Source organism: Solea solea, chromosome 11 (genome assembly GCF_958295425.1).
Source record: "Solea solea chromosome 11, fSolSol10.1, whole genome shotgun sequence".
Lineage (NCBI taxonomy): Eukaryota > Metazoa > Chordata > Actinopteri > Pleuronectiformes > Soleidae > Solea > Solea solea.
The window spans coordinates 2,595,144-2,622,409 of record NC_081144.1 but is presented as its reverse complement, the minus strand read 5'-3'; the positions used below and the strand labels follow the sequence as shown (position 1 = coordinate 2,622,409).

General features: G+C 38.0%; 1 protein-coding gene across 2 annotated transcripts in view; it reads right to left on the bottom strand.

The window, feature by feature from the left end:
* Positions 1 to 21,694, bottom strand: part of LOC131469068 (paired box protein Pax-7-like) — a 46,166-nt gene extending 24,472 nt beyond the window's left edge. The window contains exons 1-5 of one of the 2 annotated variants that reach the window (XM_058643912.1): positions 21,324 to 21,694; positions 20,271 to 20,506; positions 20,034 to 20,178; positions 19,178 to 19,306; positions 55 to 254 (exon numbers count right to left, since the gene is read on the bottom strand). In XM_058643912.1, the coding sequence (XP_058499895.1) occupies positions 55 to 254; positions 19,178 to 19,306; positions 20,034 to 20,178; positions 20,271 to 20,506; positions 21,324 to 21,408 (795 nt within the window). In that variant the 5' untranslated portion in view covers positions 21,409 to 21,694. The remainder of the gene's footprint in view (positions 1 to 54; positions 255 to 19,177; positions 19,307 to 20,033; positions 20,179 to 20,270; positions 20,507 to 21,323) is intronic. The other variant, XM_058643913.1, reaches the window with a different exon arrangement.
* Between the last annotated feature and the right edge of the window lie 5,572 nt (positions 21,695 to 27,266).

Genomic DNA, 27,266 nt, shown 5'->3' with positions numbered 1-27,266 from the left:
TGATACTTCAGTATGGATGGCATCAGAATGGATGGACGGATGGCAGCACGTTACCTGGACCCTGGCCTCGGTCAGTTTGGTCCTCTGAGCGAGCTCCTCTCTGGTGTAGATGTCGGGGTAGTGAGTTCTCTCAAACGCCTTCTCCAGCTCCTCCAGCTGCTCGGCCGTGAACGTGGTCCGACTCCTGCGCTGTTTCCTCTTCAGAGGAAGGTCGGGCTCCGACTCCACATCTGACACCTCATCCATCCGACTGCCTGGACAAAGACAAGGAGGGACTCGGTGTCAAAAGTGTGGTAGATCCATAAGGAGATGAATGATACACCTGCTGTGACATGACTATTGTACATATAACTTCTTAATAACAGAACATGATAAATGATAGTGAGTCTGAATCAGGTTCATCAGTGGTCTGCATTCTGTGGCTCAAACAGCTATGCAATGTCAACAGTTTTCTTTTTTGTAGTCCTTAAATTTCACATATTATACAACAAACTTTCGTTATTTTATTTTTATATGAAACTTTATACATGAGTCCAGGGTGTACCCCGCCTATCGCCCGATGTAGCTGAGATTGGCACAGCACCCCCCGCGACCCTCTGGCAGAGGATAAAGCGGTGGATGATGACTGACTGACTGACTGACTGACTTTATACATGAAGTCATCTTCATTTTATGGGTCAAGTAGATTTGTTTTGGCTGTAGATTAATTACATTTGGGTGGCGAGGGGTCAAAAATGGATCTTCTTCTGATACTAGAGGTTGTAGACCACTGATCTAGTGAGTTCAGCAAAACTAAGCATTACTGCACAAGCAGATAGATAGATAGATAGATAGATAGATAGATAGATAGATAGATAGATAGATAGATAGATAGATAGATAGATAGATAGATAGATAGATAGATAGATAGATTTCTTTGAGTGGTTATTTATATGACAGAAGAGTTTTCTACATCTCTATATCAAAACCTGCATTTCCCAGCATGCCTCAGGGCACAGTGCAGAGAGGTGCAGTGTAATGAGAGGTGCTAATCTCTCAGGACCACCTTGGTGAAGTGTATAACACCATTCTTCTCTCACTGTGGGCCTGAGGGCAGCGCAGACACTGGCACAGTGACGGGCTGGAAATAGTCCCCAAACATTTTTATTGTGCAGCTAATTTCACACACACACACACACACACACACACACAATGTGTCCACTCTGCTGTGCACGAGGAGCCATGGAAGATTATCTGATCCATGCAGATACCCACTTCAAATGAAGCTGCCAACTGCTTACCAGGATTGGAGAGTATTCATAAAGAGACATAATGCCGCACTGTATGTTAGTGTCGACAGTGATGTCATATTCCACATGAAAACACATCAGCTGTCACAAGGGATTTCCCAGATTTCATAACGGGCCAGATTCCTTATCTCTGCTTTTCAAAACTTCCACAATAAAGCAAATCTGAAATCTAAAAAAAACAACCTGAAGACAATGAAGCTGTGAAAAGGTGAGTCCTCGGCTTTTGTTGGTCAAAAATATGTAGGAAAAGTGGCATTCTATGGTAAATGCTAAGCTAAATGGATTTATATCATGCTTTCCTTGTCCTGGTAACCACTCAAAGCTGCTTTACATTACACATTTTCCATTCACCCATTCACTTATGTATCCATACGCACTGTTTCTATCAAACTCATTCAAATGCTGCCGACAGGAGCAACTTGGCGTGGAGTCTTGCATCATATGGACAAGTGGAATCAAACCCTCTTCCCTGATGACATCTCTCTGCTGAGAGAACGACGACAACAACAACTCCTACAGAAAGATGTTTTGATGATTACAGGAACATATTCCAGAACCCTGGTGCCACAAAGTCAAACAGTACATTCACACCAAAATCAATGCACATTTTTTGACACGATGAAATTAGAAATAAAGAGACTGCAAAAAAGTGTCAGTGTCAGTCTCTCAGGAAGACGCACATCCTGAAAATCTCACTGCAGGTGCTCGATTGGAATATTTAGAAGACAGTTCATCTACTGCACATCGTCCACTTACAACTACAACTTTGTATGACCGGTGATACAAATGTTTGGTCACAAAAGTCAATACACAGAGAGAGACGCAAGTTTTGCTTTGATTCAACATCAGTCATTCAAATTGAAATATTTCCTGCCAAGTAAGGAGCTGTGTTTACTCACACCACACGTGACCCTACAAACACAGTCCATAATAAGTATAAAGCTTGAAAAAACTCGACAGGAAAAGGATGGCACTTTGATTTAAAGTACACGATACATAAAAGCGTCTGCTAAATGACATGTAATAACAATGAGGTGTGTTGAGACACACATGCTAAATGACATGGATGAAATATGTCAGTCATGCACAAAACAGTCCAAATACACAACTGTCTCACCAAATAAACTATCTTACAACAAACAGCTAAGTCTTTAGAATTGTAAGAATGACAACAAAGGTACTGTGGTGCAGAGAACTTGGTTCATAAGAGAAAAAAATGAAGTAGAAAATGGTAAATAATTGTTTCTTTCAAGTGAAAGGCAATAAATGAACAATGGATATTAACTACAGAGGAGGAACAGAGTGGGTGCTGCTGTGGGTGTTTAAATCCTAAAATAAAAGAGAAGTTTAAAAACAGAATACAAAAATCTGATCATGCTAGGACTTGCAAGATTTACGTGAAGGTCCATATTTAATAAAAAACATATTTGTAGTCCAGTCTGATTGAGGTGCAGTGAATTCTGGGTGTTTATTTATTCGTATGAACGCATTAATTCTCTAGTGAAGTTTTTCTTTGTGTTGGTGAAATAAGGTAGAAACAGCTCGTCAAACTGGCTGAGACAACGACAGGGTCGACTCTGCAGTTTAATTAAACAAGGAATTATGGGATTAGTGTGAGGCTCCCATTACAGGCCAGTGGAAGAGACTGAGGGAGAATATCTTTTCTGTAACTCCCCCACAGCTGAACCCCTGTGGAAGCTCCTGTTAGAGAATTCTCAGTGGATTACATGTGGCTGCAGGACATGCTGCTGCATTAATTAAATCAATTCTTTTTAGCGTGCAAAGATTTGTTTTCCTATAAGCCAAGGTAAAAAAAAAAAAAAAAGAATATATATATTTATTTTTTAAAGAAAACCCCCCTCACACACAGTGTCTGTTTTGTTTGTTGCTGGTGGGGTAGATGCAGGACTGAGGGAGGGAGGAGAATGGAAGAGGGGCAGTAACTCAGCGTGACAGCACTCGAGGCCTCTGCAGTGACTGCCATCACTTTCCAAAAGGTAGCGGCGAGTCCTCGGGGGGCAGCTGCGACGGGACGGACTCTATTTGTTTTCTCTCCACATCACATGCTGCTGGATTTAGAGGTGGAGGGAAAATAAGGCTTTGGCCTGCACCTGAGAGAAACTGCCTTCAGACTTCAGTCTTTCTTTCTTTCACAGGATTATGGGAATTGTGGCTTTCACACTTCACAGGTGGAGCTTCTGTAAGGTTTCGCCCCGGAAGTTATAGCAGAAATGTCAGAAAGCAGATTATTTCAAAATGTGAAATGTGCCAGTACCTTGAATAGATCAGAGGTGACCTAGTTAGCCAATAAAAGGAAATAAATAAGTCATTCTGTTAGTTTGCACTCTTCCTGGTTTTTTATGTTTTGAATGAACCCTGTTGATATTTTATGTATTTGACTTGACTTTAAACTATAGCAATAAAATTGACTTACATTCTTACTTACTGACTGATTTTAATCTGGTTCATCGCATTCAGCTGCCTGAAAGTTTGCACCCGCTAGTTTCACTTTATCTAGTATTTACTATTCTATGTTTATATTTATTATTTTTGCATTGTAATTTTTTGGAACCTATTTCTTATATATCTTATTCAATGTTATATATATACTTTAATATAACTTTATCCACAGTATTTCTATCTCATACTACTTTGTAAAACTGAGGCGACACTGAGATTCATGACAATAAAGAATCTTAGCAATACTAGTTGATAACAACTAGTACAACAAACACGGACTAAAAACAGTACTAAATGACTTAACGTGAAACAAGTAAGACAGGAGTTTGATTAACGGTAAAAGGAAGGTGTTTTTACAACTAAAGCATCTTGGAATCCTTTGTTGAGGGTTGCTCTAAGGTAATCTTGGTAATCTCACTAGGTAGAAAACTAACTTGAAGGGGGACGTGCTAGATGAAAATTCCATCTACAACTGGAAAGCACCACACATTATTCTCATTTCAATGCAGAAATGTTATATACTACAGCATTAAATAATGTGGGTTTTGCCTTTACATCTGTATGTGCATGTATTTGAGAAGAGATTAAATAAACTGGGTCACCTAAGAGCCGGGAACTGAGCTCGAAACGGTTGTGTGAAAGTGTCGAGTTACGGCACAGCGTCCACGACAAAGTGAGCAGTGCTGTGGTGGGTTTGGTATCACAGCGGCTCCACACTTGCTTTGGACGGCAGCACAATGAGGATCCCCAGGATGAAGGAGAATAAAGTTTGACAGGCCGGTGGATGAGGAGGGTCAGCCTCTCTCTCTCTCTCTCTCCAGCTGATAATGGAAAGCAGAGATTATGGTAATGAGACAGACGCCCAGAGCCGATAGAGGGGCTAAACCTGGACTTCATCTTTGTCTCAACCAGATCCCTCGATTGGCATGCTGCGTCTTATCGGGAGAATGGGTGCATGCTGCGGCTCCAGACACACACACACACACACGCAGGGTTTGCAAATGTGCTGCGATATAAATAACAAACAGCCTGGTTTTGTTTTGTTGCAGAGTGAATGCGATTGTAGAGAAAACACATCCCTGCTCAGATCACTGGCACTGTGTGCTGCAGCTACACACACACACACACACACACACACACACACAGTCTTCCTCTAAAAACACAAATCTAATTAAGCAATTATGAACATTGTGATTAATAACTCATAGCTGTAATTCCATTTTCCTGTTCCAGGGAGACTCTTTTATCACCATGTTAATAGCCTATTATGGGGTTTTTTCAGTGTGTGTGTGTGTGTGTGTGTGTTGTCCCTCAGAGTCAACAGCTTTCACACAGAGCTTTTATGTGACTTTTTCTGCACTGATGATGAATTAATCAAAAAATCAAAAAATGAAATAATGGAATCATGTTAAACACAGTGTTTATTGTGACTGTGATTAAAAGTGTCTCTTAAGTGTAGATGTTTCTGATTTATGTCTTTGAATTTATTTTAGTTCTTATATTCTATTACCTTTGTATTTTATTTTATTGCTTCACTGTGGTTGTTTTAAAAGTGCCTTACAAATAAAGGATTGGATTATCGAATAAAAATGTATCGCTGATATGCTATGATATTATAAACCTACTTTAATGAACAAAAACCATGTCATGTTTGAAAGGATCGTTGAGCAAAAGTGAAGTTTCTAGCTTTCGATGCACCTGCATTGAAAAAAGTTTAATCTGCGACAAACAAGAAGTTTACTCAGCGTGTCATGTGTCCCATCCACTGTTTATATATCCTGAGACAGCAATAATGTTCTCACTTTGACCAAAACATAAGGATAAAGACTCTGAGGGCGTCGCATGAAAGTAATTATGGGTTATTTTGAAAATCATATTAGTTCCAGTTGCTTTCAGTTTTGTTTCACAGGCCGAGACTCAGGAGAGTCTGACAAAAGTTATTCTGTCTGCCTCACAAAATAAGAAGCATGTTGACGATGCTTCGCTTTTGTGTTACACTAGAACAAGGAAACATGATAATTGTGTCAAACTTAAATGCTATAATAGTGTTTTTATTTACAGTTTACATGTACAAATAAAAAAATGGTCTATATCGTCGAGCAAATAACACACAGCAGACACAGGACTGAAGCAGAAAAGGCTCCACTGTCGCGTATATGTCTCTGCAACACTGTCAATCAAAAACTGGCTCCTCCAATCATCAAGCAGAAGCCCAACATCCGTGCCCGCCCACTGCTCCAACGACTCCTAGAGAAGCTGAGCTTCCGTGGAAGTGGCGTTTTTGCCCGTTTGCCATCCCATAGAGAACAGTTGAAGCTGAGCTTCAAGTGGATTTAATGCAGAGGCTGTTACGGGAATACGGAAATCACGTAAGACGATCCGTCATCCATGATAAATGGCTGATTCTGAACGTACTAGTGACGCAGTCTAATCGCATTCTAGCACACGTTTAGTATTGAAATGTAAATACAACACAGTACATATTTGACCACATTTTAGACGACGCTGAGTGTTCTAATGTAACAAAGTACAAATATTCCATTGCTGTGTACAAAATTCACATATCTGTACTTTACTTAGTCATTTATAATTCTAGCAACTTTTACTTTTACTCGACTACATTTCTTCTAACTATCTTTGTTACTCGTTACCACCAAATAAAATCAGAAGAAGAAGAGTTGGTATTATGGTCTGTATTTATATAGAGCTTTTCTAGTCTTGATGAACTGCTTTAGACTGCAGTTTTCACCCATTCACAAGCTTCAACATGGGGTTAAGTGTCTTGCTCAAGGACACATAATCATAGACTAGCAGGGCCAGGAATTGAACTGACAACATTCCTTTTGAAAGACAACTCACCCTACCACTGAGCCACCATGGCTCAATCCTAACTCCTCACTTTTTTAATACTTTTACTTCTAAAGTACATTTTATATCAGAAAATACTTACACTTTATACTTAAGTACAGTAAATGACTTTTATTTAAGTAACATTATAAAACAGTGACTTCAACTTCTACCAAAGTCATTTTCTGGTAAGATACTTTGTACTTTTACTCAAGTATCCCTTTTATGTACTTTATACAAGACTGGTGGTAACAGGCTATAGAGGAGGTTGTGGCATTTTTTTTTTTTAGCCATTAAGGCCTTTTTCACACGTCTTATTGGTCGACTGCATCAGTAACAAAGTGAGCTCACCTTCAACAACAGAGAAGCGAGAGCTTCTCAAGTCTTTTCAGTGCCAATAGAGGAAGAACCGCAGGGGGCCGGTGGCCATGAAAGAGCACAAACTGGCCCAGTGCACTCTCTAGGACTTCAGTAAACACTTCCACACAGAGTCACTAAAGCTGAGCAGCCAAGCAGTTTAAAGACTAAAAGAGGTCAAACGGTGCAGCGGCGCAGCAGATGGGGGAGGTTCATGGAACATTTTGTAAAAGGTATCACTGCATTTTATCAAATCCACAGTTAATAATCCTGACAAACATACAACACAAAGTCTCCATGAAGTCTCACTGGTGCCACATTTTGAAAGAAAGAAAAAATAAAACATTAAAAACATTAGAATTCTGAGAAAAAAGTCAGAATTCTGACTTTAATCTCAGTATTCTGACTTTAATCTCAGAATTCCAATTTTCTGACTTTAATCTCAGAATTCTGACTTTCTGACTTTAATCTCAAAATTCCAACTTTAATCTCAGAATTCTGACTTTCTGATTTTAATCTCAGAATTCTGACTTTCTGATTTTAATCTCAGAATTCTGACTTTTTGACTTTAATCTCAGAATTCATGCTGTTTTATTTATTATTATTATAAAGTTTAATTTCACCCTAATGGCCCTAATACTCTTCCATACGTTCCAGTATAATTGCTGCTGCTACATTAAACTATGACTGTGTCTGTGTCTGTGTCTGCAAACACTGTGAGCCTATAACAATATGAATATCACCACAGATAAATAAATTCATCCTGACTCTTCACATTGTTTTCTGCAGCTAAACAGTTTCCCGCTGACTCTGATGGTTCCATTCAATAAACACACATTTTGTAACGCAGCTTATAATATCACATCAGCTACAGGTTTGGTTCATATTTTTTGCTGAAATCACACGTTTTCATTTGAATTGCAGGCACAATACGGGTGTGAACAGTGACTAATGAGGCTAAAGCCAAAGTTTTTAAAAAATGATTCCAAGGAGACAAAAGAAAGTAGAAATAAAAATCTGCCAGTTGGCACGAGAAGCTGCTCCAGCAACAAAAGGCCTCAAAATGGATGAAAACTGCGATGGAGCCGAGAACCGGCGACGCACGCTGCTGCCTCTGCACACGCTCACATTCACACAGTTCACCATTGTTTCCTGCCTTTTGTTCCGACACGGATCCACACAATGGCATTTAGCCACAACTTATGCAGGCAGAAGTGTTACAGTAAGCAGCAGCAGCAGCAGCAGCAACAAGAGTTTGCAACGTAGGCACTTTTCTCAGTGACGAGAGGAAACTCTCTGCGATGAAAAACTTGAGTGCAGCCACGAACAAACACGCTCAAAGAGCCAAAGAAGCTGTTTGTGGTCGAGTTTTGCTCCGTGTATAGAAGTGGCTCTGAACTCAATCCAGCCCACACAAAGATGCTGGCTTTATCGGGGGCATTATGTCTTAGCAAACTGCTATTAATGCAAAGTCTTTATCTTCTTTCCTCCACAGGCTCTGGCATGCATGTGTCTTTATTTAGTAGATAAAAAAAGAGAAATAGCCATAAACAAAAATTGCCGACTGTCAATATATAAATACCGATAAAGATTAGAGCCCGGGGGAGCAAATATAATAATAAGACGCACTCTTAAGATATACTCGACACAGCAAAGCCCTCGGTGGACAGCTGCAGGCTTAGAGGAAGCAATTGCAGGAAGTTTTTAAAGACCAATAGAATAATCTTATTTTGGGAGAAAGTAGATTAACAATCAGTGTGGGTTTGCAAAGAACATGAAGTGATTTTTCCTCCCAGATTGTGGGTTTTAAAAAGCTTTGAAAAGCAGTGATATGTTTGTAGGAGATGGAGGGATAGAGGTGAGCGTTTCATCTGCAGCTTGTCACTCCAGAAGAAAAAAAATAAGAACCATTCTTCTGCTCATATCACTTTTCATGTTAATCCGGGGCAGCACAAGCCTTTTTTTCCCTCATATATAATGTGACACACACACACACACACACACACACTGTGCAGTATATGGTCATAAACCGTTCAGTTCAATATTTTTAATTTATTTTCTGTCGCCCCGAGGACACGTTTCCTGTTCTAATCCAATCACATGTCAACTTCAGAAATCAGCCCTGACGCCTGAAATCACAGCAGCTCGTGAACATTCTAATTATTATAATAATGAGCTTCAAAGTGTTTATTATTGTGTCATGATTTCACCATGTTGCGTTAGACAATGTTTCCCCCTTTCATCATCTCTGACTCTGCAGAAAATACTGCATGAATGTCTTACTCTGGAGACAGTGTAGAAAAAGAGTCTGGTTTCCTCCTGAAGCCAAACAGAAAATAAAAACATATTAAATAGCCACTAGGAGGCGACTCTCCTGTTTGCAAAAAGACCTCTCTGCATTTATATTTCTCACTTTATGGTCTCATTTGTTAGTTTTAAGGTCTTTTTCCAAAAAGAACATGATGTCAATTTGGTAAATGATGTTCCAATTTAGAGGAAATTAGGAATTTAATTCTAAATATTATCAATATTATTAGGAATGATTTCAATATTTGGATTAGAGCAACTACAGAAGGTGGCTGGTTGTAGGAAGCACTCCATTTTTAATTTCACAAAAACACACAGGTTTTGCACAGCTTTTCTTCTTAGGACACTACATTGATTTTTACTTATTTGGAAAGTCTAAACCACACGTCTCAATTTTTCACTTTGCACTACCATTTTTGTCCCACTTCTATCGATTGTGTTGTCTAACAGATGAATTAAAGCAAAGTAAAAAACATAAATCAGTTTAAAAGAATATCCAAAATATACATTTTAAATTAATACATGTACAAGGACGAAGAACAGCAGTTTAATCCAGGACGGTGATGGAAATGGTCGCGTTTAAAGCCAGAAATATTTTAGAACATTAAGAACAGTGTATAAAATACTATAAATATGTACATATTTGGTGATGGGATTAAAGTAGTGTATACATTGAGTTGTGTGTAATAGGAATGGGGTATCTATCTATCTATATCTATAACTATAACATTATAACACCTTAACCTCAAATCTTAGCCCAAACTTAACCAGTTTTGTCTCATTAGGAGCAGGTTTAGGTCTCCATGAGGACTCCTCGTCCTGACACGGTCAATACAAGCTCGCACACACACCCTCCCCCTGCAGACGTACGTTCATTCAGAGCAGCAGCAGCAGCATTAGCAATGCCGCTCAGCTCAGCAGCAGCAGCAGCAGCAGCAGCAGCAGCACAGAGAGGAGAAGCTTTTCCTTTCACGTTTTGCTGTTGTCGAGCTCAATCGTGTCACTTTGAGGGAGTCTATTCAGAGGTATTCAAGCGTCTGCCTTCAGGCCACAATGGCCGCCACTTTATAAACTGTCAGCCTACTTGCCTCAAGCCTTTGGTTCATATTGTTTCCCTTTCTTTAATAAACTTGGAGGAGTTCATCAGCTCCTTCAATGCAAATCCAGGCGCAGAATAACAGACAGGCCTCCTGCTCCGGTTTAGATTTTTTTCCTCTGCTTTGCTGTTTTTTCTTAAAGTGTATCAGAAAAGCACACATGCATGTTTGTTTGTTTGTTTGTTTGTTTGTTTGTTTGTCGTTTGCCTGATCAGTGCTACAAATATAACAGTAGTGATTTTAACACTTAAAAAATAAAATACTTATTTTCAGTTTTCAGGCCTGAATCTCATTCACTGCTGAAATGTCATCATCACACGTGACAAAATGTGACAGAAAATATACATTTTCAAGCTCATAACAATATTCACACTTATTTAAATTCATGATCTCATTGGAAATAGTTACTACTATTAGTTACTACTATTAGTTGTTAGTAGTTTTCTACTCTGGTCGCTTTATTTTGAAGCAGGACTTTACATTTGGAAATGTAAACGTAAATGAAACACTGTTTCACTGTGTTTGTTATAAGCGTTATAATCTGTTTGATCTTTTATTTCTTTTAATGTTGCTTTATAACGTGCGAGTGTATTTTATGTCACACAGTAATTATAAGGCTTTTCTAATACACAAAATGAAAATGATTGTCACATAAATGACAAATAATTCTCATAATCTCATAGTCATTCTCCTGTTAAAATAGTTTACAATAGTTGGACACAGGTAGAAATACTGTAATATTTAGTGTTTACATTTAAACCAGAGCACACACACTCTGTGGACGAATGGATGCTGCACTTCTTGGCCTGAGACTATATTAAATATGTGAAAATGTGGCTAAAATGATTTAAATGCAGTGATGAGAGAGAGACACGGACATTAATCCACTTTCATACATTTCAGTGGCATGAACGTTTAACCCACACACACATACAAAGAATATATCAAAAGGATATACCGGCTCTTTATGCTTCAGTAATCTCTGTATATTTAAGGTCATTTTCCAGCCAATTACACTGGATGGTTGCGTTTCCTCCATGGATTGATGGAGGAAATCCATGAATAAGCCACCTAATGTCTACACACACACACACACAGGCACACACACCTCTGTATGGAAATTTCAATTTCCACAGCATCTTTAGATTCACTGCTATTATGAATAATCAGTTACACAAACACCTCAGCTTCAATTTCAGTCAGTCTCTACATTTTTGGTCAGAATTATAAAAAAAAAAAACAGAAAATAATAGAATTAAAAGTATAATATTAACTGTGTATTCTTCCTAAATTAAATATTTAAAGTCCAATAAAGTAATATGTTGAGTTGGAGGCCGAGTCACTGAAAAAGTCAGACCTAATATTATAATTTATTGTTTATTTAACCTGAAAAATTAAACACACTCTTTGGAATAACTTTGTTTTAAATGACATACAGAACTGATATTTATTTTCGTAATGTAAAAAAATGATATTTTAACTTTATTTTAATGTAAAACATGTTATTTTTCTCTGTAATCTATTGAATATTAAAATTGTTATATAATTTAGGCACTTTGTCTCCTATAGATTCACATGTAAATGAATATATACATGTATATACATATAATTGTAGTGTTGTGTGTTTTGGTCCTGCAGCTTATTAACTTATTACACTTATTAATCTGTAATTTTGCTCTTGGGTTTTATGAGCTGGATTAAAGCACAAAGTCTCCTAAAAAAAAATCTGCAGTGACAGTCAACAAAACAACCAGTCACTAAATATCAACAGCTTCCATTTCTAAAATAAAACGTGAGCAAAATGAAAGATTCGGTGAACGTCTGCACCGCAAACTCAAAATCCCGATGTGCCGCGAGATTCACGTTGACGGTCGAAAATGATCCTGTGAGTAAATGCTTTTGTCCTTTTTTCCAGAATAACTATCAATATCTGGCAGTTATTTACAATTTACTGCATAGTAAACAAAAAAGGTTTATTTAAATAAACACTGTATTTGTACACAAACACCAGATTTTGCACATTCCTTTTGAAATTTGACTTGATTCACCGGCTTCCTGCAAACCGCACGAGCGAAATTACCGTAATAACCACACGTTGGCTTTGACGTGCAACTTCTCATCTTTCAGAAACCGCTCGCAAACTGGCGCAAACCTTTTGTTTGGTGTTCAAGGGTTAAATGTAATTATTCTTATTTAAATGTGTGTCTTTATGAGCAGAATAACAGCGTGTGATGAAGCTGCAGTACACCAGCTTCACCACAAGATGCAGCAGAGAACTCATGGGCTGAATTAAAGACCAACCCAAGTGTTGACATTTCATTAATTTGTTGTTGTCGTATTGTTTTTCCCTCTCTCTCTCTCTGTCTCTCTCTCACTCTCTGTGTTTGTCATTGTTCTGTGTGTATGATTTGTAAATGGGCGGTTAATGGGACGCCCGAGGCTTCTGACTGCCCTCAACCCCGCTTTTTTGCCCGTTTTGCTCTTTGTGCGCGGCTCCTCTTTTGTTGCCTGAGCAGCTTCCCAACGGGTCGCCAGACAAGATTCTCGGCATTTGTCGGGGCGAAATGAAAGGAGGATTAAGGGATGGCTACTGAACGCTCTGTGGAAAAAGAAGTGGGGATGCTATTCTCCGACACTCAAAGACCTCCTCCCAGTTCAGCAGCTCGGCCTTTATGTGTGTTTGTTTTCTCAAAGGTGTCGGTGAGGCGTCCACACGTCAACAAGTGGGTCAGGACTGACACACATTAACACAAAGACACACATTCTCTGCTGTAATTATGACAAATAAAAATAAAAATCTATAAATTAAGACCTCACATGGGGACGCAGTGAAGAATTATGTCACTCAATATTACGTCATTAAAGGTCCAGTGTGTCCAATTTAGGCAACATTTTAGATCATTTTTGGCAGAAATTGTAGATAAAAAAATATGTATACTGTATAAACTTAATTCTGATGATGATTTGTTATTATTACCCCAGAAAGAGCCTTTTATATTTATATCAGGAGCAGTGTCAGCTCTATGGAGGCCGCCAATTTGGTTCACCATTTATTTTGTACAATAACTCACAATAGACAAAGAAAACACCAACAACACTGATAATTATGCCTGTTTTTACTGTAATGTATTGGTATTTGCCTTTATACTGTATTTCACTCTAATGCCATATAGCATTTTTACACATATATATATATATATATATATATATATATATAGTGATTTTTCTGTATTTTCCATTATAATTACTGTAATTTACTGTGATTTCATAGCATTTTTCTTCATGAATAATGTACTTTTTATGACATGTTTTACTGTAGTATAGCCATATTGCTCGTATAAATACTGTATTTCATTGTTGTGATTACTGTGATTATACTGAGCTAAATGTTTCCGTTATATTACTATATTTTACTGTCATTTTTTGTCATGAATGCTGTATTTTTTATGACATCTATATTAATTTCACAGTCAAACACAAAATCACAGTATTATGTTGTAAATGATGACAGTTAAAGCCTGTAAAATGATAATGAGGTCATTTATTGTGACATTTACTGTGTAATGTTGATATTGGACGCTACCTTCATTACATGTCATCATGATAAATATTATGTATTAGATGCATTTATAATATGTGAGAATCACATGTGGCAAATAAAACCATTAAATTATAAAATTAAAAATCACATGTGTCTGTATCACCTGAAGCCTTACTTGTGTATATAGTGTAAGTGTGAGTAAAGTGGGGGGGCAGACGGGCACAGACAGGTCCTGAGTCTGAGAGCAGCCAGCTGTGCACCAGCTAATATGATGAACTCTCATTGTGAAAGTGTCACCACAAATGTTTCTGATAAGTAAAATATTAAAAGAGCAGCAGAGGATCAAAAGCCCCTGAGCTGCTCACTTTGCCTCTTTGCTTCCTCCTCAAACGTGAAGAACACGCAGCAGCGCGTGGATCCTGCTCTCAGGTCATCATGTCACCACATTTAACTGCTGCAGCAGCAGTGGTCATTAATTTAAGGACTAGTGTGCAGGAGTTCCAGACTGCAACCTTTTGTTTTTATGCTTCCAATCACATGCAAATGAAAATGAGGATCTACGGTGGCCATCAGGTGACATGAACACACAAAAATCCTCTCTTTATGGTCTCATTCACACTGAAATGAACATGTTCTGCCAGGATTTATGAACCACATGAAGCAGCTTAAGAAAAAATATAACTCGTTGATCACAATTTCAAAATGTAACGTCAGGAAAGAGCCTGAAATGAGACGAGGAAAACAACAACAACACCACCACGGAGATCACTGCTAATGTTATAGCGGTTACTCACTGAGGGAAAATTTAAAAAATACCCAGCTCTGTTCCACGTTGTCAAGAGTAAGGTTTGTTAAAAACACTCACAGCTAACAAGTAACAGTCGAAAAATGAGTTTGCTGCTTAGTTTTCAGCCAGAAGTGATCCAAGTTCCAGTGTTTTATCATTATGGATGGGCTGTATATGATATTTATACTCAATAAATATATATATATATACTCAATATTTACTATAGTAAAGTTTCTGTCCCTGTTAATATTTGTGGTCTCAGGCCTGGTTTGTGTAAATATTGTGTGAATGAGCTTTGGTTCAGTGAGATAACATATTATCACAGGAGAAGTCGCACTTTGTAGGACTTCACATTGAAACACAACATTAAATATTGTGGCATAAAATGAAGCAAAACACCATATATTTTTTATTTTGTTTCCTCATAAATTTGTAAATGTTTATGGGGTTTTGTTATTTTTATAACATACATACAGCCTTTACTTTTTTTGTGCATTGGCCTATAGCATACTGATATTGTGCCATAAAATGTAACAATAATTGAAAAGAAATCAAATTATTATATAATATTCAGTTTCCTTATAATTTTGTTGATGCAATCTTATCGTTTTAGTCCATTTCTGTATGTTCTGTCTCACAAATTAAGCTATGCCACTGTTTAACACTAACTGAATGTTTTATGCATCTTTCTGAATGTAAAGTGCATTATTTATTAGTGATAAAAGGTTTTCTTCAGTAAAACATGTGTAAGACTGATGTTGTGGCTGTTATATGTGAAAATATGTGAGTTTTTCTGATGTAAAGTAAATCCAGTTGAATCTGTGTCTATATTTGGTAAGTGATTAAAAAAAAAAGAGCGTAACATCTGCAGATTCCACAGTGGAAACTGTTCCATTATCGTTGGGAGACGAGCATGTCAACGCGATTACCATGAAAATGATGATGATGATGATGACATCATTATTAATGTCTGTGTCGCACGGTGCCTTACAGCCGTCCTGTCTTGTTGTTGTTTTTTTAAATAACATGTTCTTTAAAATGGTGGATATTTTTTTTGGGGTGTGAGGCAGCAGCAGCAGCAGCAGCAGCAGCAGCAGCAGCAGCAGCAGCAGGGAGGAAAGAAGCGGAGGTTAATCCCAGTTTAATGCACAGATGCTCAGCCCAGGACCAAGACTGTGATGACTGTGTTATCTCCAGCCAACATTTGGGTCTCCCTCAATTTCAACCCAGTTGAAATAGCTGGGAGAAAAGTGCACGGCGAGTAGAGTAAGAGTGGACGCCCGGGGGAGCAGTGTTATTAATAGCTGCAGCACAACTTCCCACAGCCTGTGTTTGCTCTGCGTAAAAAAGCTGCTTCTTGTCACTTGTAGTGGATTTGTTTGAAGTCGTCTCTGTGTCGTCTTTTCTTTCAACCAGGCTTATACGCTACACTGCAGTAACTCACACTGTGGTTCTTCCTCTTCTTCTTCTTCTTCCAGTACAGATACAGATATATATGCATATCTACACTGAATAGATGCTGCTTTTAATTGTAAATAAAGACAAAACTGGATACAGTAATTGTTGAATTAAACACGTCTCACTGAATCCAAATTGAAAAAAACACAATTATCAAATTTGCAAAGGCTGCAATTTAAAACGCTCTAGTTTCTTTTGTTTACTTAATTAATTGTCAACTATTATAGATTATTTGTTTGTAATTATGCTGCATGTGCATTTACAGCACCAATTTAGTTGCACATTTCTAAACTAAAGTGAACAATATATATATATATATAGATAGACATGTATATATGAGGTTATACACATTTCACTTATATGGGTTAAATGACTTTTTCTAATACTGTTTTTATTGGTATTCAGGTATATCTGACACAGAGGTAACTATTTTTATTGTAATATAATCTTTATTCTTTTGTTTTCTTCTGTTTAATATATGCTTTCTTAGTATATTGTACCTTAGTTAATATCTGTGGAGAAGTTGTAATCAAAGCAAGGATCAAAAAGTATTTTTTTTAAGTTTTTTTATAATATAAAACAAGATTTCTGATGTAAATTTCTTAAATGTGAATGTGTGTTTTGGTTTATTTGCTCGTCTGTGACAGTAAACTGAGGGCTTTATGGAAAATAAAGGGAAAAATGAAATTGACGTTTTTTAAGTTTGTGAAACATTGATCAGTATTTTATTATGTTTTTATTTTATTTTATGGATGAAATAACTAATCTGGTCATTGAGGAAAGTGATCAAGAGATTAATCAATAATTAAAATAATCATGAATGCATGTTGGAATTGTGATTTAGACGTGATGTGACGTTGCATCACAGTATTCATATTATGTTAGTGGTGCTCCGACTTGTTTTCAATATTCAATAAGTCAATATTATAAGTGGATATTTAACGATATTTTACGCCTTAACTTAACAAAGGTATATCACAAATAAACCTTCATTCACTAAAAAGAGATGAACGATAATGGTGTCAAGTAAAGGCCCGTACTCAGTGTATGTAGTGTGTACATGTATTCATTTCTTACTTTACACATACACATATATGTAAGAGTGAGGACTGAAGAGCAGAAAAGCCTCCATGTAATCTCAGAATAAAAGAGCCAAAGGGGCAGGAGCTCATTTTTATTTTTACATTTAATTGTATGTGTATAAGCATTTTTGACAGATTTTAACAGTCGCCTAATTTGCATGTAGCCTATGTATGTGCCCCCCCCCCCCCACACACACACACACACACACACACCCCTGCTGTTTGTTAGTGCTGCTCTATGATGTAGAAAAAAATAAATAAATATATGTATCTCATGTGACGACAGTCAGCTGCTGAAACACACACACACACACACACACACACACACACTTAGAGCTCCTGCCAACATGCCACCAAAAGCAATCCCACAAAAACAAATGAAATGAATATTTTAAAAATACAATCTAAAGAGAACACAAGAGGGGAAAAAACCTTCAGAATCTCCTGATTTTTTTCCGCTGCAGGCTTTTTCACGCGCCACAAAGTCAGCGGCGGAGAGATGAAAGTGAAAAGAAATAAAAGGCTCAATTTAATCTGCTTTAAAGCTCTTGAACAGGGTGCGTGTGCCTGGAAGTGTGAGAGTGAGGGCTGATAGGGGATAAATATATTTCTTACCAATGCCTCCCGGCTATTACACTCCACTCCGACACAGACGCCCATTCAACAGACAGCGGTTTCATTACCAGCTGTAATAGGCTAAGTCTTCAAATTATTAAACGCCTGGGCCTGAATGTGACACAGAGAGAGACACCAGCTATAGGCTGATCTTCTGCAGGAGGTGAGAGGGAGGACACTGGATCAAAAAAAATAAACTTTTGATTAAAAATGTGTCTCCAGTGGAAGAAGTGGTCAGAATCGGCCTACAAGAAAAAAACACCAGGCTTTGACAGAACAGTAGACAGTGGTGCACACAGACAGTTCAGGGGCAAAAATAAAAGGGCACCCCCTCTCATAATCATGCATTTATTTCAATAAAAATGAATAAAACAAAGTGGGTTTTGTTTTTTCCTTTTTTGAAAGGCACATACTGTATGAGGCACCATATGTGAATGAATGAATAAATATTAAATGTTGGATATAAAAAATTGTATTAATGTGTTTCGCTGATATTTTTGAGGATTGCAAAAAAATGTCAGTATTCTTTTCAGATATATGTGTTGAATATGTGTTCACTAACACACGATGAATGCATTTAATGAAGTGGTGATTCGTTTGTGTCGGAAATGACTTGTTTTGTCTATTTCAAAGTAATATGACGTATTACAGAAACTACAAAATAAAAAAATAGTGAGAAATTTGCTCTTGTTATGACTTAAAATTATATTTATTTAAATGTATTTGACATTTGCCTATATAGGCTGCTAAAATCATATTCCCCATTGCAATAATTCAAATTGTATCAAGAAAGCACTTTGAATTCTCTTTTGTTATTAGTATAATTATTAGAAATGAACTACTTAATCAACATTTATAGAATTAATTGAGCCTAATACAGGTTATCAAATGATGTATAAATAATTTGTAGGTTTTTACATTTAAAAATATTTTTAATCAGCATATAAAATGTCTTTTGTATAGTTGTGGCCTTGTTTCAGGCCTTAATATTTCTTTTGTTTCTGTCATGCACAGACTGATGCTGATGATGCTGCTGATGATGATGATGATGATGATGATGCACAGCCTCCGCCGGTGTCGCTGTCACTTGGCCTCTCTAATTGATATTGACTAGCACATCACTTTCGGGGGGGGTATGGCGTTTACGCAGCGTTTACGCAGCGCCACAGGAGCCTGATCCGCTCCAGCGCCCGCATCATAAATGTTTAAGCAGCCGCTGAGTCTGCGGGGAAAACTGCGCAAAGCTGCGAGACCCGGGGGGCGACAAAACGCCCGTTTAAGACCAGTTTGTCCGCCCGTTTAAAAAGAGACAGAGTTTGTGTTTTCCTCGCTCTTACCTTTGTCGCCCAGGATTCCGTCGATGCTGTGTTTGGTTTTCTTCTCTCCGTCTTCATCCTTTTTGTCACACTCATCATCATCGTCCTTTTTCCCGAACCGAGCTCGAAGAACACGACTGATCGAACTCACTGGCAAACACAAACGATCATAGTGACGTCATTACTTCAGTCACAATAACGACATTTCCATGATAATTAGTATTATAATAATGAGAACCACAATAATCGATGATAACATTATAATTTCACTTGTAATAAAAATGTCCATGGTAATAAAAAAATATTCGGTATCATAATAATAATCAGAATAATCCTAACATTGTAATTTCACTTACTAACAATTGTTATAATTATTTAGTATCATACAAATAATAATAATGTGGATGATAATGATTTTTCAATCAAATGAATAACACTAACATATGTTCTATTATAATGATCGAAGATGGTGGTGGTGGTGGTTTAATAGCATAACCTAACATTGTGTATAATAATAAAAGTGATTTTTAACATGGTTTGAACACAACAGCAGTGTTTTCTTCCCTTTTCACATTTTTTACTAATAAAATCATTAAAAACACAGCATTAATGGTCTTTTTTTAGCAATTTATTTGAGATTAATCAGTCAAAGGTACAGTCTTTCAAAATGTTCAACATTTATTGGTAAACATGTCAGTCAAAATGAAAATATAATTTCTATAATAACAGTAAAGATGAGGATTCGGATGATAAAAAAAAAAAAAACACTATTTTACTACTAATGAAAATAATTTTCTAACGAAAACCATGCTCTAAATTCTCAACGCCATTTATGGACGAATGTAAAAAAGTGAAACAAGAATTAAATGCATCTTACCAGGAGAGGCCTCACCTGAAGGGACTGTGCTTCTGTCGCACACACCGTCCTTCAGCAGCTTGTCCCGGATCTCCCAGCTGAACATGCCGGGATTCTCCCGCTTATACTCCTCTATCCGCTTCTCCACGTCCGGCGTGGCCACCTGCTGCAAGGTGTGTGTGAGAAAGAACTGTTATTATTATGACTATTTTCATTATTATTATTATTATCATGTATTCGTTTCACTCCCTTGCTCACCCTGGGTTTGCTGCCTCCTATGGCTCCGGGTCGGATGGAGCCGGTCTCCTGGTACCGGCACAGGATCTTGGACACGCAGCCGTGGGAGACCCGCAGCTGGCGGGAGATGACGCAGGGCCGGATCCCGTGGTGCGCCATTTCCACGATCTTGTGTCGGATGTGGTTGGGCAGCGGGCGGCCGTTGATGAAGACTCCTCCGAGCTGGTTGACGCGTCCTTGGCCCAGAGGCGTGGACACTGTGGAGGAGCAGGACACAAGGTCACGCGCACTGTCCCACTCTGACAATAAAGCATGTGTGTTTGACTTTGGCTGGAGCTGAAATAAAAAAGGCCTGTTTTTTTTAATTCACGTGTCTCGAGTGTGTCATTGACCCTGAAGAGCAGGTGAAGAGCTCTTCACTCCTTCATTATTCACCTCACGCTCTCCAAATACTCAGGTCACATCAGCTAGATTTGAATTTCAAGACGCAAGACACTTGAAAAAGCAATCACACATTTTTTTTTATTAAAAAAAAAGGGATTTAGTCTTGTTTAAAATGTGTGCAAATGAATTTAAGATAAGTATGTGTGTGGGGGGGTAAATCATGGATGTTTTGATTTTAGAAACACACACGTACAGTATAAGTTAATGATTTATTTATATTTAAAGGAACACGCTGGCACTATGTGGGTTTTCAAATGTGACTTTAGTGTGTAATATGTTATGTATCTTTTCTTTTATTTGTCTTTAACAAAAATCATTTTGTCACAATAACAAAATATAACACTTCTGTGCCAAATTACGCACACATCAAAGTAGACTTGTTTGGCTAATTCACAGTTCCACTCTACAATTATTTTATTTTTGTTGTCGTTGTTGTTTAATATAAATTGAGCTCCGGTTTAAACAGTGCACTGAATGTGGTTGTGTACATGTACAGTGACAATAAAGTTGTGTTGAATTTAAAGTAACAAAAACCAGCATGTTCTGGTTTGTGGAGGAGTGTTGTCACTGCTGATGCGGAAACGGAAAAAAAAAGAAAAGAAAAGAAAAGAAAAGATGGACTGATCTCACCTTCCAAGGGGAATCCGGTGCGTGGATAGTTCTGTCCGGGAGCCGGGCGCATCATCCGCGGTACCGTTCCTGGCAGAGACGACATTGTACCATTAAAAATGTTTAAAAAAGAAAAAAATATATTTAAAAAGAAAAAAGAAAAGAAACAAAAAAAGATGGTGGTAAAGTTTCTTGTTGTCCAGATCAAGTGCAGTTCTCTTGGTCACAAGCAAAAGAATGTGTGTGACAGATCCACAGAGTGAGAGTGTGATGAGTGCGTGAGTGTCAGGAGGAGCCACGCTGAGTGGGAAAGTGATCGAGTCCCACACCGCGGACTTATTGGCTTATGTAACCGCAGTGAAGGCTGGACTACACTGAGGACACCGAGACTGTGTGCGGGACAAGTGTGGACCAGAGAGGGGGGCCGAGTCCTGAACCGTGATAGGTTCACGGAGGCGTCTTCTTATTCGAGAGGGAAAAGCTCCAACAAGTTTGAGCAGCCAATGAGAGCGGAGGACCGAGGACACACACACATTATTGTACAGCTGTCTTAGTGGGGACACGCACAGACATAGTGCAGTCCCACACTACCACCTTATTTAACCATAACATAAACCTAATTCTGGCAATAAACATAAACCAGGTCTTAACCTAGAAATTGCCCTTAAAGTGTCGAGGACCATCAAAAATGTCTATATATTTTTTGTGTCCTCACAATCACAAAGATAAACATACAAGCAAACACACACGTACAGCTGTGTTGGTGGGGACAGACATCCCACAATACAAGTTCTCTAACACTAAACCTAACCTTAACATGAACCTAATTCTGTCAATAAACTTAAACCAGATCTTAATCCAGAAAAGGCCCTGAAAGTTGTGAGGATCACCAAAATTGTCCTCAATCTACCCAAATGTCCCCATTTATTTTAATTTGTCCTCACAAAGATATACATACAAGCACACAGACACACAAAGAGAGAGAGAGATTAAGGAATCTACATGGACTTCTATGCATTTGATCATCCTTGTGAAATGTTATCCCTAACCTTAACCATCACCAGTTAATGCATATCCCTTAATCTTAATCTAACCACAGTTTAAACCTGAACCCTAAACCTAGTCATTAAAACTATGCAGGTCTTGATCTGCATGAGGACTACTTGTGTCCTGTCTTGTGTGTACACAAGTACAGACACACAGATGACATACGGACATAGAGACGCATATAACACGTTCCCCAGCCCTTGTCCCTGACCCTAAAACCAAGTCTTAACCCTCAAAAAGTCATTTTAAGAGGTGAGAGACCCTCCTGCACATGCTGCACATACAGCATTATAAAATGTTGACTTTTTTAGGGGGGAATTAACAAATATGTAAAATAATAACATGATTTAATAATAAAACAAATGAAGTGAGGTTTTGATTAGAAAAGGATTAATGATAATGATGATGATGACAAAAGCTAACAGTGACATTACTTATCTTTTTTACATAATTACATTACTACATCGCACATAAAAGGAACAACAAGAAATGCAAATATTTATATGCATATGGTTTTGTTTTTTTGTTGTTAAAAGATAAAAAGGTGCAGGAGGAACCCTTCCTATTAAATTGAATATTGAAATAATTTTCCAGGACACATTTATGATAACAGGCTGCGTAACGAGAGTTCAACTGTACTAAAGCTTCACTGCTGAGGTTTATCATTTATCGTCGTTGTTCCACCGCTCCTGTCGTGACCTTTTCACTGAAAACTCTCTCACAGTGAGACTCATGTGTCTCGTTAGATTCACCATTTCCTTTGTCTACACAGTTGACTCCATTCAAAATTGCTTGGGCACAGTAGAATTACTAATACATATATTATTGTACAGGAGTCAGATTATATTTACATGTATTTGTGTAAATATTTATTTATAATACATATACATATATGTATATATACACATATATATATATATACTGAGCAATCAACTGAATAATATGAAATATATATAATATACTATTATATATGATATTTAATGTACTGTATTTCTTGAACATGCATCACAATAGCAGGCCACACGGTGTGTCGTAGCTTGCACTGTTGCCTCACAGCAAGAAGGTCACCGGTTTGAATGCTGGTTCAAATCCCGTGTGTTCTCCAGTTTCCTCACACATGAATAGGACACTGATTGGTGAACCTGTCCAGGGTGTCACACCCTGTATGAGCCTCATGTGGAGGGAACTGACTGATGAAATAACAACATCTCAGTTATAAGAAGCATTTCATTTGATCACCACACTCTTCAGCTGACCTGAGGCCTTAAGATTTTACCGTCTACAGAATTTAACTTACATTTACCTTTAACATTATGCACACATATGAAATACCGTGTAATAAGTGTACATTTTTTACTCTTAGCTCACATTACTTGGTTAACTAAACTATTGGTTTCTACAATTAGTTATTGGCTTTAATCTTATTTGATGAAATCCTTTAGGTTCTAAAGCCATAAATGAATAAAAGGTGCCTAAAAACAAGCTCTCCCAATACTGTAGTGATATTTGACTTACTGTATGTACTGTACGGTTTCAGTGTAGCCTGATTCTTTTTGATTACAGAGGATTTGTCTTTTTTTAAAGCAACATTATTTGGAGATCCAGTTATAGAGAGCAGATAATTCAATCTTTAAAGACATGTTACAGACTCAAGCTTTAACCTGAAAAAATAAGATAAAAAATAAGAAACTGAAAACCAAGGTGTCAACTTTACACGGACATTCTTCCTCTCAGTGAGAAATAGAACATTTCTTTCATGTTTTATTTCAAACATTTAGAGTTTTCTGTGCACTTTATATGTTACAGTGAGCTGGTGAGGTCACTAATGATGACAGTTAATAACGAGGTGACGGTTCGTTGAGCTGTGACGAGTCTCAGCCGGGAGGTTTTTCAGCTGTGGTTCAGACGAGGACGCAGCTCATGTCCACTTTTTTATTTGTAACGAAAAGGAGACGAGGAGACACTTAAAGAGTTCAGATGCTGACCCTTTGAATTCTTCCTTATCTGTTCAAACTGAAGCAGAACTACATCTGTTTTCCAGTACCCGCTCAATGTGTGCCTGTTTTTTTAACCGCTATATCTTGTATTGTTCTTATTCAAACAAGGTCAAAGTTGCCTCTGCACACACTGGTGACCTGAGTAAGTATATATATAAATATATATATATATATTCACATATACATGTATATATAAACAACAGTTAACTACAATATAGTAAGATAAGAGAGTGTATTGACACTGCTGGAAACAGAGCTGCCTTGTTGCAGATTTGCTTTCTGTAGTTGGATTATTTCATGTGCACAGCAACACATCGACGGAGAGAAGCAGGAAGTGGACGAGTTAATAAGCAAAGACAACAACATGGTTTTCAGGATCAAGCTGAAGTGACATTCCTCATTTCATTTTAAGTGACTGGAAAGTGTGATTTAATTTGATGAGTGTAAGACAAACTCTCCTCAGTGTCGTAGACCACTGTTTGTCTGGGTCATTATTTGGATATTGGGGCATTCCTAAAGTGATCTTTAATGGTTGCAACAATTCATCAGTTGTTGATACTTAATTGATCCGTCGGACAGCAGCCTGCTGCAGCCGCTCTCAATGCTTTCTAGCTTTATTTTCCAATAACTGACTTTTTAGTTACATTTCCTACTTTTCTTTTGACTTTAGTGTGCTGTGTTTTTTATGTTCCTAAATGTCCTCTTTGTGGGACAAATTATGAACAATTTCATCTTATCTGAAAGAGTCACACGTGTAGGACCCCTGGACGGATCGGCTCTATTCAGGAAGGATCCTTGACATCAAAAAGGTCACTTTCAAACCTCAGAACTTTTAAATATAAGCAAATATCGATCACGTTCAAACCATTGTCAAATGAGTTCACACAATGTTGATTAAACCCCTGTTTTTGTCAGTATTATAGCACACGGGGAAGTCATTCATTGTACATGAAGACGAGGAGATCATGGAGTAAACTCAGCCAGGTCTGAGAATTCTGCTTGAAAGAGCTTTTTACATAGTTTCTGCTCATGAAGACCAAACAGAGGCAGAACAATAATAATAATAATAATAACAATAACAACAACAACAACAACAACAACAACAACAACAACAACAACAACAACAACAACAACAAAAACAATAATAATAATAATAATACCATCAACAACAACAAACTAAAATCACCAAAAGCAGCTTTAAAATCCTGGCGCAGATTCAAAAGACTGAGTTGCAGAGCAGGGAAACATGCAGGGCAGGAGTCCACAAGGACCAGGATTGGGAAACACTGGTTTAGGGAACTGACAGAAAAAATTTTACCACTTAACAAAGACTCACCTAGTAAAATCTACACCTGCTTAATTGTATCATACCTTAAAAATACGCTGAACTCTTTATCTTGTCATTAGAAACTCTCCTGCAAGTGTGAGAGTACAGTATTATGTTCTTTAATTGGGCCCAGAGTTGTGATACCATCACCTCTAGTACTGCATTTCACACATTTCTGTATATTTCCCTTCAGAACAGTGAGGTTATTGCGCTGAAACATTCATCAGGGACGAGCCCGTGTTTGACAGCAGCGTTGTCTCATCTGTCCTCACTGACGTGCTGTCCCGCAGCCTGGGCATCATGTGATGGGCAGGCTGCGTGTTTGTGTATAAATCAGTTAGATCAGGCTCTCCTCCACAAATGTCACAAAAAGAAAAGGGTCAGTGTGATGCGCTTTGCAAGTAGCAGCCCCCATTTAGCACGCAGTGTGTCAATTGGTCTCACTTAATCGATCTCGGTGACTGAGCCATGAAAGAGCAATGGGTCTGATGGCCCACAATACCCCAGTTCAGTCCCAAACAACATGACTTTCACCTCCTTCCAAAACAACAACCATCTCTACAAGAGAGAAACACATGTTCACTCTACACAAAGTCTCTCTCTGGCTCAGGAGGAATTGTGACCTTTGTTGTTTCAAACATTTCCATTTCTCTTTTCCTCTCAAATGAAGCAGTTTGTAATTATTAAACAGAAAAGCATGTCTATATGGTGTCTTTTTCTCCCCACGTGTAAAACGTGAGGCCTCTCCTCATCTCCTGTGTTTCACAGAGTGTTACTCAATCAGACAGCTGCTGTCGCCGCCGCCGCCGCCAACGCCGCTTAATCTGCTTCTCCGTCAAAAAGCATGGAGGTCTCACTAAACAAGTGAAACACAAATGTTAGCTCAAACACTAATCCAATTTCAAATGGAGGTAATTATTTACATCCAATTTCAATATCCATTCCATTTCTGTGTGTGTGGAGTTGTGGGGGTCCATTGACTGTTTTGGCCACCATAGCCAAACCTTAGCAATCAAGATTATGACATGGTGGATAAACTGCCAGTTTGCAGTGAACCAATCAAGACCTAATAAGTGGAAAAGTCTTAGATCAAACTTAGACTGATTTGATTGGTCGTGTGGTTTAGGGGTCAAACTTCAGCCTCACATATAAACACCAGCACTACCTGATCCTGTCATGGACTGACGGAGGGCGGAGGTCGTGGATACATTTCACTTTATTGTTTTTAGGTATAAGTGAATGAATGCAGAGAAAACAGAACATCGTGAGCATCCAGTGACACGTCCACACACAAAAGACAGTGGAAACATAGCTAATTTCTTATGGTTGGGTATTTTCTGCAGTTTGCTTGCGTGTTATGACTCTGTTTTCCAAAGCATCGCTAACTTGTTTTTTCACAGGCGATTACAGCGAGAACAAGACGGGCTCTCAGGCCGGCAGAGCATGGGACCTTCATGGGGCTACGAGCCACCTCCAGGATCAATGTTGCCATTTTGTACATCAAGCAAACCGGATCCACCATGCAAGATGCATTTCGTTTGCTAAATGGCTTCTCTGAAGTGGCTATTCATCGGGCAATTCTTCACAGGAGTA